This window comes from Heterodontus francisci, chromosome 14 (genome assembly GCF_036365525.1).
Source record: "Heterodontus francisci isolate sHetFra1 chromosome 14, sHetFra1.hap1, whole genome shotgun sequence".
NCBI lineage: Eukaryota > Metazoa > Chordata > Chondrichthyes > Heterodontiformes > Heterodontidae > Heterodontus > Heterodontus francisci.
Genome location: NC_090384.1, coordinates 13,442,032 through 13,457,297, shown reverse-complemented (window position 1 = coordinate 13,457,297; position 15,266 = coordinate 13,442,032). Strand labels below are relative to the sequence as shown.

The 15,266-nt window shown below is 53.0% G+C and overlaps 1 protein-coding gene across 1 annotated transcript in view; it reads left to right on the top strand.

Annotated features, from left to right (window-relative positions):
- The window catches only part of LOC137377244 (myosin-binding protein C, cardiac-type-like), a 182,559-nt gene that overhangs the window by 91,481 nt on the left and 75,812 nt on the right, over positions 1 to 15,266 (top strand). The window contains exon 20 of the mRNA XM_068046785.1: positions 9,721 to 9,887. Coding sequence (XP_067902886.1) covers positions 9,721 to 9,887 — 167 coding nt within the window. The remainder of the gene's footprint in view (positions 1 to 9,720; positions 9,888 to 15,266) is intronic.

Here is a 15,266-nt window from a genome sequence, read left to right as displayed (position 1 = left end):
CTGTGAGGAGGGGGTGAAGGGGGAACTCTGCAAGTGGGTACTGTGAGGAGGGGGTGAAGGGGGGAGCTCTCCAAGTGGATACTGTGAGGAGGGGGCGAAGGGGGAACTCTGCATGTGGGTACTGTGAGGAGGGGGTGAAGGGGGAACTCTGCAAGTGGGTACTGTGAGGAGGGGGCGAAGGGGAACTCTGCAAGTGGGTACTGTGAGGAGGGGGTGAAGGGGTAGCTCTCCAAGTGGATACTGTGAGGAGGGGGCGAAGGGGGAACTCTGCATGTGGGTAATGTGAGGAGGGGGTGAAGGGGGAACTCTGCAAGTGGGTACTGTGAGGAGGGCTGAAGGGGGAACTCTGCAAGTGGGTACTGTGAGGAGGGGGTGTAGGGGGTACTCTGCAAGTGAGTACTGTGAGGAGGGGGTGAAGGGGGAACTCTGCAAGTGGGTAATGTGAGGAGGGGGTGAAGGGAGGAGCTCTGCAAGTGGGTTCTGTGAGGAGGGGGTGGAGGGGAAACTCTGCAAGTGGGTACTGTGAGGAGGGGGTGAAGGGAGGAGCTCTGCAAGTGGCTTCTGTGAGGAGGGGGTGAAGGGGGATCTCTGCAAGTGAGTACTGTGAGGAGGGGGCGAAGGGGGGAGCTCTCCAAGTGGATACTGTGAGGAGGGGGTGAAGGGGGGAGCTCTCCAAGTGGATACTGTGAGGAGGGGGTGAAGGGGGATCTCTGCAAGTGAGTACTGTGAGGAGGGGGTGAAGGGGGAACTCTGCAAGTGGGTACTGTGAGGAGGGGGCGAAGGGGGGAGCTCTCCAAGTGGATACTGTGAGGAGGGGGTGAAGGGGCGAGCTCTCCAAGTGGATACTGTGAGGAGGGGGCGAAGGGGAACTCTGCAAGTGGGTACTGTGAGGAGGGGGTGAAGGGGGGAGCTCTCCAAGTGGATACTGTGAGGAAGGTGTGAAGGGGGAACCCTGCAAGTGGGTACTGTGAGGAGGGGGCGAAGGGGGGAGCTCTCCAAGTGGATACTGTGAGGAGGGGGTGAAGGGGGATCTCTGCAAGTGAGTACTGTGAGGAGGGGGTGAAGGGGGGAGCTCTCCAAGTGGATACTGTGAGGAGGGGGTGAACGGGGGAACTCTGCAAGAGGGTACTGTGAGGAGGGGGCGAAGGGGAACTCTGCAAGTGGGTACTGTGAGGAGGGGGTGAAGCGGGAACTCTGCAAGTGAGCACTGTGAGGAGGGGCTGAAGGGGGAAATCTGCAAGTTGGTACTGTGAGGTGGGGGCGAAGGGGAACTCTGCAAGTGGGTACTGTGAGGAGGGGGCGAAGGGGCGAGCTCTGCAAGTGGTTACTGTGAGTTAGGGGGCGAAGGGGGAACTCTGCAAGTTTGGTACTGTGAGGAGGGGGTGAAGGGGGAACTCTGCAAGTGGGTACTGTGAGGAGGGGGTGAAGGGGGAACTCTGCAAGAGGGTACTGTGAGGAGGGGGCGAAGGGGAACTCTGCAAGTGGGTACTGTGAGGAGGCGGTGAAGGGGGAACTCTGCAAGAGGGTACTGTGAGGAGGGGGCGAAGGGGAACTCTGCAAGTGGGTACTGTGAGGAGGGGGTGAAGGGGAACTCTGCAAGTGGGTACTGTGAGGAGGAGGCGAAGCGGGAACTCTGCAAGTGGTTACTGTGAGTTAGGGGGCGAAGGGCGAACTCTGCAAGTGGGTACTGTGAGGCAGGGGTGAAGTGGGAACTCTACAAGTGGGTACTGTGAGTTAGGGGGCGAAGGGGGAACTCTGCAAGTGGGTACTGTGAGGAGGGGGTGAAGGGGGAACTCTGCAAGTGGGTACTGTGAGGAGGGGGTGAAGGGGGTACTCTGCAAGTGGGTACTGTGAGGAGGGGGTGAAGGGGGGAGCTCTCCAAGTGGATACTGTGAGGAGGGGGCGAAGGGGGAACTCTGCAAGTGGGTAATGTGAGGAGGGGGTGAAGGGAGGAGCTCTGCAAGTGGGTTCTGTGAGGAGGGGGTGGAGGGGAAACTCTGCAAGTGGGTACTGTGAGGAGGGGGTGAAGGGAGGAGCTCTGCAAGTGGGTTCTGTGAGGAGGGGGTGGAGGGGAAACTCTGCAAGTGGGTTCTGTGAGGAGGGGGTGAAGGGGGAACTCTGCAAGTGGGTACTGTGAGGAAGGGGTGAAGGGGGAACACTACAAGTGGGTACTGTGAGGAGGGGGTGAAGGGGGGAGCTCTCCAAGTGGATACTGTGAGGAGGGGGCGAAGGTAGGAGCTCTGCAAGTGGGTTCTGTGAGAAGGGGGTGGAGGGGAATCTCTGCAAGTGGGTACTGTGAGGAGGGGGTGAAGGGGGAACTCTGCAAGTGGATACTGTGGGGAGGGGGTGAAGGGGGGAACTCTGCATGTGGGTACTGTGAGGAGGGGGTGAAGGGGGAACTCTACCAGTGGGTAATGTGAGGAGGGGGTGAAGGGGGAACTCTACAAGTGGGTACTGTGAGGAAGGTGTGAAGGGGCAACTCTGCAAGTGGGTACTGTGAGGAGGGAGTGAAGGGGGGAGCTCTCCAAGTGGATACTGTGAGGAGGGTGTGAAGGGGGAACTCTACAAGTGGGTACTGTGAGGAGGGGGCGAAGGGGGGAGCTCTCCAAGTGGATACTGTGAGGAGGGGGTGAAGGGGGATCTCTGCAAGTGAATACTGTGAGGAGGGGGCGAAGGGGGGAGCTCTCCAAGTGGATACTGTGAGGAGGGGGTGAAGGGGGAGCTCTCCAAGTGGATACTGTGAGGAGGGGGTGAAGGGGGATCTCTGCAAGTGAGTACTGTGAGGAGGGGGTGAAGGGGGAACTCTGCAAGTGGGTACTGTGAGGAGGGGGAGAAGGGGGGAGCTCTCCAAGTGGATACTGTGAGGAGGGGGTGAAGGGGCGAGCTCTCCAAGTGGATACTGTGAGGAGGGGGCGAAGGGGGAACTCTGCAAGTGGGTACTGTGAGGAGGGGGCGAAGGGGGGAGCTCTCCAAGTGGATACTGTGAGGAGGGGGTGAAGGGGGATCTCTGCAAGTGAGTACTGTGAGGAGGGGGTAAAGGGGGGAGCTCTCCAAGTGGATACTGTGAGGAGGGGGTGAACGGGGGAACTCTGCAAGAGGGTACTGTGAGGAGGGGGCGAAGGGGAACTCTGCAAGTGGGTACTGTGAGGAGGGGGTGAAGCGGGAACTCTGCAAGTGAGCACTGTGAGGAGGGGCTGAAGGGGGAAATCTGCAAGTGGGTACTGTGAGGTGGGGGCGAAGGGGAACTCTGCAAGTGGGTACTGTGAGGAGGGGGCGAAGGGGCGAGCTCTGCAAGTGGTTACTGTGAGTTAGGGGGCGAAGGGGGAACTCTGCAAGTTTGGTACTGTGAGGAGGGGGTGAAGGGGGAACTCTGCAAGTGGGTACTGTGAGGAGGGGGCGAAGGGGAACTCTGCAAGTGGGTACTGTGAGGAGGGGGCGAAGGGGAACTCTGCAAGTGGGTACTGTGAGGAGGGGGTGAAGGGGGAACTCTGCAAGTGGGTACTGTGAGGAGGGGGCGAAGGGGAACTCTGCAAGTGGGTACTGTGAGGAGGGGGTGAAGGGGGAACTCTGCAAGAGGGTACTGTGAGGAGGGGGCGATGGGGAACTCTGCAAGTGGGTACTGTGAGGAGGAGGCGAAGCGGGAACTCTGCAAGTGGTTACTGTGAGTTAGGGGGCGAAGGGGGAACTCTGCAAGTGGGTACTGTGAGGAGGGGGCGAAGGGGGAACTCTGCATGTGGGTACTGTGAGGAGGGGGTGAAGGGGGAGCTCTGCAAGTGGGTACTGTGAGGCGGGGGTGAAGTGGGAACTCTGCATGTGGGTACTGTGAGGAGGGGGTGAAGGGGGAACTCTGCAAGTGGGTACTGTGAGGAGGGGGTGAAGGGGGGAGCTCTCCAAGTGGATACTGTGAGGAGGGGGCGAAGGGGGAACTCTGCATGTGGGTACTGTGAGGAGGGGGTGAAGGGGGAACTCTGCAAGTGGGTACTGTGAGGAGGGGGCGAAGGGGAACTCTGCAAGTGGGTACTGTGAGGAGGGGGTGAAGGGGTAGCTCTCCAAGTGGATACTGTGAGGAGGGGGCGAAGGGGGAACTCTGCATGTGGGTAATGTGAGGAGGGGGTGAAGGGGGAACTCTGCAAGTGGGTACTGTGAGGAGGGCTGAAGGGGGAACTCTGCAAGTGGGTACTGTGAGGAGGGGGTGTAGGGGGTACTCTGCAAGTGAGTACTGTGAGGAGGGGGTGAAGGGGGAACTCTGCAAGTGGGTAATGTGAGGAGGGGGTGAAGGGAGGAGCTCTGCAAGTGGGTTCTGTGAGGAGGGGGTGGAGGGGAAACTCTGCAAGTGGGTACTGTGAGGAGGGGGTGAAGGGAGGAGCTCTGCAAGTGGCTTCTGTGAGGAGGGGGTGAAGGGGGATCTCTGCAAGTGAGTACTGTGAGGAGGGGGCGAAGGGGGGAGCTCTCCAAGTGGATACTGTGAGGAGGGGGTGAAGGGGGGAGCTCTCCAAGTGGATACTGTGAGGAGGGGGTGAAGGGGGATCTCTGCAAGTGAGTACTGTGAGGAGGGGGTGAAGGGGGAACTCTGCAAGTGGGTACTGTGAGGAGGGGGCGAAGGGGGGAGCTCTCCAAGTGGATACTGTGAGGAGGGGGTGAAGGGGCGAGCTCTCCAAGTGGATACTGTGAGGAGGGGGCGAAGGGGAACTCTGCAAGTGGGTACTGTGAGGAGGGGGCGAAGGGGGGAGCTCTCCAAGTGGATACTGTGAGGAGGGGGTGAAGGGGGATCTCTGCAAGTGAGTACTGTGAGGAGGGGGTGAAGGGGGGAGCTCTCCAAGTGGATACTGTGAGGAGGGGGTGAACGGGGGAACTCTGCAAGAGGGTACTGTGAGGAGGGGGCGAAGGGGAACTCTGCAAGTGGGTACTGTGAGGAGGGGGTGAAGCGGGAACTCTGCAAGTGAGCACTGTGAGGAGGGGCTGAAGGGGGAAATCTGCAAGTTGGTACTGTGAGGTGGGGGCGAAGGGGAACTCTGCAAGTGGGTACTGTGAGGAGGGGGCGAAGGGGCGAGCTCTGCAAGTGGTTACTGTGAGTTAGGGGGCGAAGGGGGAACTCTGCAAGTTTGGTACTGTGAGGAGGGGGTGAAGGGGGAACTCTGCAAGTGGGTACTGTGAGGAGGGGGTGAAGGGGGAACTCTGCAAGAGGGTACTGTGAGGAGGGGGCGAAGGGGAACTCTGCAAGTGGGTACTGTGAGGAGGCGGTGAAGGGGGAACTCTGCAAGAGGGTACTGTGAGGAGGGGGCGAAGGGGAACTCTGCAAGTGGGTACTGTGAGGAGGGGGTGAAGGGGAACTCTGCAAGTGGGTACTGTGAGGAGGAGGCGAAGCGGGAACTCTGCAAGTGGTTACTGTGAGTTAGGGGGCGAAGGGCGAACTCTGCAAGTGGGTACTGTGAGGCAGGGGTGAAGTGGGAACTCTACAAGTGGGTACTGTGAGTTAGGGGGCGAAGGGGGAACTCTGCAAGTGGGTACTGTGAGGAGGGGGTGAAGGGGGAACTCTGCAAGTGGGTACTGTGAGGAGGGGGTGAAGGGGGTACTCTGCAAGTGGGTACTGTGAGGAGGGGGTGAAGGGGGGAGCTCTCCAAGTGGATACTGTGAGGAGGGGGCGAAGGGGGAACTCTGCATGTGGGTACTGTGAGGAGGGGGTGAAGGGGGAACTCTGCAAGTGGGTACTGTGAGGAGGGGGCGAAGGGGAACTCTGCAAGTGGGTAATGTGAGGAGGGGGTGAAGGGAGGAGCTCTGCAAGTGGGTTCTGTGAGGAGGGGGTGGAGGGGAAACTCTGCAAGTGGGTACTGTGAGGACGGGGTGAAGGGAGGAGCTCTGCAAGTGGGTTCTGTGAGGAGGGGGTGAAGGGGGAACTCTGCAAGTGGGTACTGTGAGGAAGGGGTGAAGGGGGAACACTACAAGTGGGTACTGTGAGGAGGGGGTGAAGGGGGGAGCTCTCCAAGTGGATACTGTGAGGAGGGGGCGAAGGGAGGAGCTCTGCAAGTGGGTTCTGTGAGAAGGGGGTGGAGGGGAAACTCTGCAAGTGGGTACTGTGAGGAGGGGGTGAAGGGGGAACTCTGCAAGTGGGTACTGTGAGGAGGGGGTGAAGGGGGGAACTCTGCATGTGGGTACTGTGAGGAGGGGGTGAAGGGGGAACTCTACAAGTGGGTACTGTGAGGAGGGGGTGAAGGGGGAACTCTGCAAGTGGGTACTGTGAGGAAGGTGTGAAGGGGCAACTCTGCAAGTGGGTACTGTGAGGAGGGAGTGAAGGGGGGAGCTCTCCAAGTGGATACTGTGAGGAGGGTGTGAAGGGGGAACTCTACAAGTGGGTACTGTGAGGAGGGGGCGAAGGGGGGAACTCTCCAAGTGGATACTGTGAGGAGGGGGTGAAGGGGGATCTCTGCAAGTGAGTACTGTGAGGAGGGGGCGAAGGGGGGAGCTCTCCAAGTGGATACTGTGAGGAGGGGGTGAAGGGGGGAGCTCTCCAAGTGGATACTGTGAGGAGGGGGTGAAGGGGGATCTCTGCAAGTGAGTACTGTGAGGAGGGGGTGAAGGGGGAACTCTGCAAGTGGGTACTGTGAGGAGGGGGCGAAGGGGGGAGCTCTCCAAGTGGATACTGTGAGGAGGGGGTGAAGGGGCGAGCTCTCCAAGTGGATACTGTGAGGAGGGGGCGAAGGGGAACTCTGCAAGTGGGTACTGTGAGGAGGGGGTGAAGGGGGGAGCTCTCCAAGTGGATACTGTGAGGAAGGTGTGAAGGGGGAACTCTGCAAGTGGGTACTGTGAGGAGGGGGCGAAGGGGGGAGCTCTCCAAGTGGATACTGTGAGGAGGGGGCGAAGGGGGGAGCTCTCCAAGTGGATACTGTGAGGAGGGGGTGAAGGGGGGAGCTCTCCAAGTGGATACTGTGAGGAGGGGGTGAACGGGGGAACTCTGCAAGAGGGTACTGTGAGGAGGGGGCGAAGGGGAACTCTGCAAGTGGGTACTGTGAGGAGGGGGTGAAGCGGGAACTCTGCAAGTGAGCACTGTGAGGAGGGGGCGAAGGGGAACTCTGCAAGTGGGTACTGTGAGGAGGGGGCGAAGGGGCGAGCTCTGCAAGTGGTTACTGTGAGTTAGGGGGCGAAGGGGGAACTTTGCAAGTGGGTACTGTGAGGAGGGCGTGAAGGGGAACTCTGCAAGTTTGGTACTGTGAGGAGGGGGTGAAAGGGGAACTCTGCAAGAGGGTACTGTGAGGAGGGGGCGAAGGGGAACTCTGCAAGTGGGTACTGTGAGGAGGGGGTGAAGGGGGAACTCTGCAAGAGGGTACTGTGAGGAGGGGGCGAAGGGGAACTCTGCAAGTGGGTACTGTGAGGAGGGGGTGAAGGGGAACTCTGCAAGTGGGTACTGTGAGGAGGGGGTGAAAGGGGAACTCTGCAAGAGGGTACTGTGAGGAGGGGGCGAAGGGGAACTCTGCAAGTGGGTACTGTGAGGAGGGGGTGAAGGGGGAACTCTGCAAGAGGGTACTGTGAGGAGGGGGCGAAGGGGAACTCTGCAAGTGGGTACTGTGAGGAGGGGGTGAAGGGGAACTCTGCAAGTGGGTACTGTGAGGAGGAGGCGAAGCGGGAACTCTGCAAGTGGTTACTGTGAGGCGGGGGTGAAGTGGGAACTCTACAAGTGGATACTGTGAGGAGAGGTTGAAGGGGGAACTCTGCAAGTGGGTACTGTGAGGAGGGGGTGAAGGGGGAACTCTGCAAGTGGGTACTGTCAGGGGGTACTGTGAGGGGGGTGCTCTCCATGTGGGTACGGTGGGGGGGTGAAGGGAGAGCTCTCCAAGAGGGTACGGTGGGGGTGGGGGGGGTGAAGGGGGGGTTGTCGATCTCTTCAATCCAATATCATCCCAATGCCGGCCCTGCCTCTTGATTGGGTGGGTTGGCTGCCCCCATTATACTAAGTGCCCACCCGCCATGTCATTGCACTGGCATTGCTGAAAACATCACAGGCAGGATCACTGTCATTTTATCACCATGAGTGGTAACAGGATAACAAAATCTTGTGCAAAGAGTGATAGAGGTTTGGAACTTCTGCAAATGGCAATTGATGCTTGATCAATTGTAAATTTTGAGTGAGTTTGATAGATATTTGTTAACCGAGTGTATTCAGGGATAGGGGGCAAAGGTGGGTATCTGGTGTTTGGTCACAGATCAGCCATGATCTCATTGAATGGTGGAACAGGTTTGAGGGGCTAAGTGACCGCTTCCTGTTCCGATGTTCCTTGATCTTTGTTGGGAAAGGTTACCAAAGGATAAGAAACAACAGTGAAAAATGAAGTTATGCTACAGATTAGCTCTGAATGGTGGGATCGGCTTGTGGAAGTGAATGGCCTGCTTCTGTGACCAGTGGGGTACCACAGGTATCAGTGTTTGGGCCCCAGCTGGTCACAATATATATCAATGATTTGGATGTTGGGAACAAATGTAGTATTTCCAAGTTCACATATGATACAAAACTAGGTGGGAATGTGTGTTGTGAGGAAGATGCTAAATGGCTTCAAGGGGATTTGGACAGACTTAGTGAGTGGGCATGCACGTGGCAGAAGAAATATAATATGGAAAAATGTGAGGTTATCCACTTTGGTAGGAGGAATAGATGTACAGAGTATTTAAATGGTAAAATTAGAAAGTGTAGATGTACAAAGGGACCTGGGTGTCCTTGTTCATAAGTCACTGAAAGCTAACATGCAGGTGCAGCAAGCAATTAGGGAGGCTTATAGTATGTTAGCCTTTATCGCAAGAGGATTTGAATACAAGAGTAGTGAAGTCTTGTTCAATTGTATAGAACCTTGGTTAGACTGCACTTTGAGTACTGTGTACAGTTTTGGTCCCCTTAGTTTAGGAAGGATATTATTGCCATAGAGGGAGTGCAACGAATGTTCATCAAACTTGTTCCCAGGATGTCGGGACTGTCCTATGAAGAGAGATTGGGGAAACTGGGCCTGTATTCTCTAGAGTTTCGAAGAATGAGGGGTGATCTCATTGAAACCTACAAAATACTTGTAGCAATAGACAGGGTAGATGCAGCTAAGATATTTCCCCTGGTTGGGGAGTCTAGAACCAGGGAACACTATTTCAAAATAAGGGGAAAACCACTTAGGACAGAGATGAGGAGAAATGTCTTCACTCAGAGGGTTGTGAATGTTTGGAATTCTCTACCCCAGAGGGCTGTGGAAGCTCAGTCATTGAGTATGTTTATAGCAGAGATTGACAGATTTCGAAATACCAATGACATAAAGGGATATGAGGATAGTGTGTGAAAAAGGCATTGAAATGGATGATCAGCCATGATCATATTGAATGATGGAGTAGTTTCAATGGGCTGAATGGCCTACTCCTGTTCCTATGTTCTGTTCCTAATCCTCTGTCCTTTCAGCCTTGGCATGGGCTTCTGTTGAGTTGAGGTGTCTTTTCACGCTCTCCTGAAGCTTTCCAAACTTTTGTTCCCTTTCCTTGTGATGGTCCCCTTTAATTTTCCCCAGCCCTTTAAATTTCACTTTGGGCTGAGTATTCCTCAGCTACCAGCGATGTCATCCACCTGCTCCTCCCCTTGACTGCCAGATGGTGATGGCAGGAGGAGAGGGTGGGGGTGGGGGGGGGAGGAGAATCGGAGAGGGACAGGATGCACGGGCCGTGTGGAGTGTTGTTTTCTCATCTTGTCTCCTTGGCACGCAGGGAGCGGAATGGTGAGGAGCTGAGGCGCGAGGAAACCTTCAAATACCGTTTCAAAAAGGACGGCAAGAAGCATACGCTTTTCATCAATGAGGCCGCTAAGGAGGATGCTGGTCACTACACCGCCAAAACCAATGGAGGGCAGTCTGTGGCAGAGCTCCTGGTGCAAGGTAACGGGGTTGCAATATTGGAGGCAACAACATGCTTCCCTCACAACATCTCCCTTTGTGCTGCCTCAAACCACAAGACTCCTCAGCCTCCTGTTGTCATCTGTGCTGCTGTGGGGTTGCAGAGATCGGCTGTCACTCGGGCAGTGAGGGCCTCCTGTACCAACAGCGGAATGAGGGGCCTCAATAACATGTGAACAGCTCCTGCACGGGACAGCACAGGTTAGACCTGGTGGAGACCGAGTCTATGGATACCACATCCATGCTGCTTTACCTACAGTCATTGTCATCTCAGTGGCGTTCCCTATTTCCCCACAGTCTCACCTACTGATGTAATGTCAGGTCAGTCACCGGCAGGCTCTACAGGCCTGGGCCATCAATTTACTGCAGTTCAGAAACGGGGCACTGGCCCTTGGATCTTCAGGCTTCACCTGGCCTCCACTCCAGTGATGACAGTATCATTAGATTTAGAGTAGCTATGGAAAAGGACAAGCAACATTCAACTGTGAAAATACAAACTGGAGGAGGCCTAATTTCAGTGAGTTAAAAAGGGACGTGACTCAGGTGGATTGGAATCAAAGACTGTCGGGTAAAGTAGTGATTGAGCAATGACTCAGGTGCAGAATGGAGACATTCCCACAGGGAGAGAGGAAGGGAATCCAAAGATGGAGTTCCCTGGATGATGAAAGGTATAGGCTGCGAAATTCAATAACACCCGAATACAGGCGTGGGGCTCGCGATGCGTGATTAACGCGTGCCCATGGCTTCTGATGCAGTCTGCTTATTCAAATGATTGCAGCGTGCAGCCAGCACTAAGCACTCCGTTGATTGGCTACAGGCCCGAGCAGGGGGGCCCCACAATTGTAAGAGGCTAACACGAGTTCAAGCTAGTCTGCACTTCTCAAAGCGAGCCTGTATTCTAAAACGTGAGGTGTATTTTGACTGGAACAGGCACTGGAATTCATTCTAAAGGTATATTAGACCTGGGAAAGACACAAGAACGGAACAAATGACAGAAAGCAGACTCCAAGGTATGCCAGTGCAGAACTGGAGGCCTTGCCTCAGCAGATGGAGAGGAGGAGAGATGTTGTTTATCCATCGAGGACCATGAGGCCCTCAGACAGATACTGCAAAGGTATCTTGAATAGATTGCCATCGTAGTCAATGCGCCAGTGTAGCCCTGAGGACCTGGATGCAGTTCTGCAACAATTCAGTGATCTCACACGAATAGTCAAGGCCAATGAATGCATCTTCAAATGCCACAACCATACATCTGGACTATTAGCCTCACACACTGCTCAATCCACCACATCCCATCACTCATCTACTAACAATCTTCATCAATCAAGATTTATATCTCACATTCATAGCTTTACCTCACCCTCACACACCTACTGCTGCAAGCCGCACACCCACATCTAACAGCCAGCACACATTGCCTTGACAACCACATCACCCAAACACATTGCACCAGACTCACTGACACACTTCCCTCTCTCTCTTGCAGGACAAGGTGGCGTACAACAGGAGGTAGCAGGAGCTAACCAGGGGGCGGGTGCGGGAGGACAGGCACAGCTGCTTGTCACCATCCCCATGTAGGAGATGGTGCTCACCATCATTGGAGCAGCCGTGACTGAAATTGTGGCCAGTTGCGGGGCTGAAGCCATGGGTAATGATAACCAGAGTGTGACAGGAAGGAACTGAGCACAAAGACATAAGAGTGCACCAACACATGAGGTCAGATAGGGAAAAATAGTAAAAAGACAGAATTGAAAGCTCTTTATCTGAATGCATGCAGCATTCATAACAAGATGGAAGAATTGATAAAACAAATAGAAATAAATGGGTATGATCTGACAGCCATTATGAAGATGTGGTTGCAAGGTGACCAAGGCTGTGAACTGAATATTCAAGGGTATTTGACATCTCAGAAGGATAGGAAGAAAGGAAAAGGAGGTGGGTAGCTCTGTTAATAAAGGATGAGATCAGTATAGTAGTGAAAAATGATCTTGGCTCGGAAGATCAAGATGTAGAATCAGTTTGGGTGGAGATAAGAAATAGCAAAGGAAATAAGTCACTGGTGGGAGTAGTTTATAGGCCACCTAACAGTAGATGCACTGTCTGACAGAATAGAAATCAAAAAATAATGGGGGCTTGTGGGAAAGGTACTGCAATAATCGGGCGTGATTTTAATCTTGATATAGATTGGACAAATCAAATTGGCAAAGGTAGACTGGAGGATGAGTTCATAGAGTGTATTAGGGGCAGTTTCTTAGAATAATACATTCTGGAACCAACCTGGGAGCAGGTTATTTTAGACCTGGTAATGTGTAATGAGACAAGATTAATAAATGACCTCACAGTGAAGGATACTCTAGATAAGAGTGTTCATAACATGATAGAATTTCACATTCAGTTCGAGGGTGAAAAGTTTGGGTCTGAAGCTAGTATCTTAAACTTAAATAAAGGCAATTACAAGGGTATGAAGACGGAGTTGGCTAAAGAAGACTGGGAAATTAAGTTAAAAAGTAAGACAGTAGAGAAGCACAGGCAGACATTTAAGGAGATATCGAGGGCCGAAGGGCCTGTACTGCGCTGTAATGTTCTATGTTCTATTTCATAACTCTCAACAAAGATATATTCCATTAGGAAAGAAAGACTCTGAGAAGGATGCACCATCCATGGCTAACTAAGGAAGTTAAAGTCAGTGTCAAATTGAAAGAAAGGGGGTACAATTCTGCAAAATATATTGGTAGGCCAGAAGATTGGAAACATTTTAGAAACCAGCAGAGGATGACTAAAGTACTGTTCTCTTAGAGAATGAGACTGGGGTATTAATAATGGGACACAAGGAAATAGCAAAGACTTTGAATAAGTATTTTGTATCTGTCTGCACCGTAGAAGACACAAAAAGCATCCAAAAATAACAGATATTCAAGAGGCAAAAGGGAGGGAGGAACTTAAATCAATCTATCTAATCTTAAACAAATTATCACTGAAGAAAAAGTACTAAGAAAACTAATGGGACTAAAGGCTGACAAGTCCCCTGGACCTGACAGCCTGCATCCTAGAGTCTTAAAGGAAGTGGTTGCAGAGATAGTGAATGCATTGGTTGTGATCTTCCAAAATTCCCTAGATTCTTGAAAGGACCCAACAGATTGGAAAATCACACATCTAACACCTCTGTTCAAGAAGTGGGATGGGCTGCAACAGAAAGCAGGAAATTACAGGACAGTTAGCCTATCATCTGTCATCGGGAAAATGCTAGAATCTATTATTAAGGAAGTAGTAGCAGTGTCCTCAGTACCTTGCTCTATGGCAGCGAGGCCTGGACAACGTATGCCAGCCAAGAGCGACGTCTCAATTCATTCCATCTCCGCTGCCTCCGGAGAATACTTGGCATCAGGTGGCAGGACTATATCTCCAACACAGAAGTCCTTGAAGCGGCCAACACCCCCAGCTTGTACACACTACTGAGTCAGCGGCGCTTGAGATGGCTTGGCCATGTGAGCCGCATGGAAGATGGCAGGATCCCCAAAGACACATTGGACAGCGAGCTCGCCACTGGTATCAGACCCACCGGCCGTCCATGTCTCCGCTATAAAGACGTCTGCAAACGCGACATGAAATCGTGCGACATTGATCACAAGTCGTGGGAGTCAGTTGCCAGCATTCGCCAGAGCTGGCGGGCAGCCATAAAGACAGGGCTAAATTGTGGCGAGTCGAAGAGACTTAGTAGTTGGCAGGAAAAAAGACAGAGGCGCAAGGGGAGAGCCAACTGTGTAACAGCCCCGACAAACAAATTTCTCTGCAGCACCTGTGGAAGAGCCTGTCACTCTAGAATTGGCCTTTATAGCCACTCCAGGCACTGCTTCACAAACCACTGACCACCTCCAGGCGCGTATCCATTGTCTCTCGAGATAAGGAGGCCCGAAAGAAGAAGTAGTAGCAGGACATTTAGAAAATCATAATCCAATCAGGCAAAGTCAACATGGTTCTTAGTTCCTATTAAAGCAGAGATTGGCAGATTTCTAAATACCAATGACTACAGGGATTTGAGGATAGTGTGGAAAAAAGGCATTAAAGTGGATGGCCAGCCATGATCTTATTGAATGGCGGGGCAGGTTCAATGGGCTGAATGGCCTACTCCTGCTACTATGTTAATAAAAGCAAAATACTGCGGATGCTGGAAATCTGAAACAAAAACAAGAAATGCTGGAATCACTCAGCAGGTCTGGCAGCATCTGTGGAAAGAGAAGCAGAGTTAACGTTTCGGGTTCCGAGAAGGGTCACTGACCTGAAACGTTAACCCTGCTACTATGTTCCTGTGTTCATGAAAGGGAAATTGTGTTTGATAAATGTATTAGTTTTTTGAGGATGTAACGCACAAGGTGGATAAAGAGAAACCAATAGATGTAGTGTATTTGGATTTCCAAAAGCTATTTGATAAAGTGCCACATAGAGTCATGAAAGGTCACTACACAAGAGCTCATAGTGTTGGGGTAATATATTAGCAAGCAGTGGGGGCTGGGTCATTGAATATATTCAAGGCTGAGTTAGACAGATTTTTGATTGATAAGGGAGTGAAGGCTCAGGCAGGAAAGTGGAGTTGAGGCCACAATCAGATCAGCCACCATCTTGTTAAATGGCAGAGCAGGCTTGAGGGGCCGAATGGCCTACTCCTGCTACTATTTCTTATGCTCTTATTTTCTTAAAGATGGCTTCAGTATGCCCATACCTAATCCTCTTTCTCAGCTATCACTTCCTTCTAATCTGCTAATCTTTTCTGCACCTCTTGGTTCTCCCTCCTCCCCTCACCACAACCCTACCCTGTCTCCTTTCACATACCAAAGAACTGCAACCTGGCCAGGCCGTGGTGGAAGAGGAAGAGGCGGAAAAGCAGGAAGACAGTGATGAAGAATAAAAACCATCTCTCACTCTCACACTCACAGCCACCAGATCAGATACTGACACTGCATGTACTTTTGAGGCTAGCTTAGAGGCAGGATCTGCACATGATGAGATATTGGGCAAGAGTGGTCTGCAGCCAGGGCAGGTGTCAAGGGTAGTGCAGGAGCCAGCTCCCCAGAGGGCAATGTGTCGCATGAGTTCTGCTGCAGAGGGCTCAGATGAGCACTTCAATGGGGTGATGTACAGAGTCTGATGGGTATATACAATGAAATGCTTGGTGCATTGGGAAAGCTGCTAGAAAGTCTGTGGTCAATGTCAAGAAGTATGGAGGAGTCCAGCACCAACTGGCACAGGGCTCTGTGCAGAGCTTGGAGCTCATCCTCTCCAGATTGGAAGTGGCGGTCAACTCCAGTACCACACTTGTCAACCCTGCTGTGATGCAGCGTCTGATGGCTGATGTAGCAGCTTCCA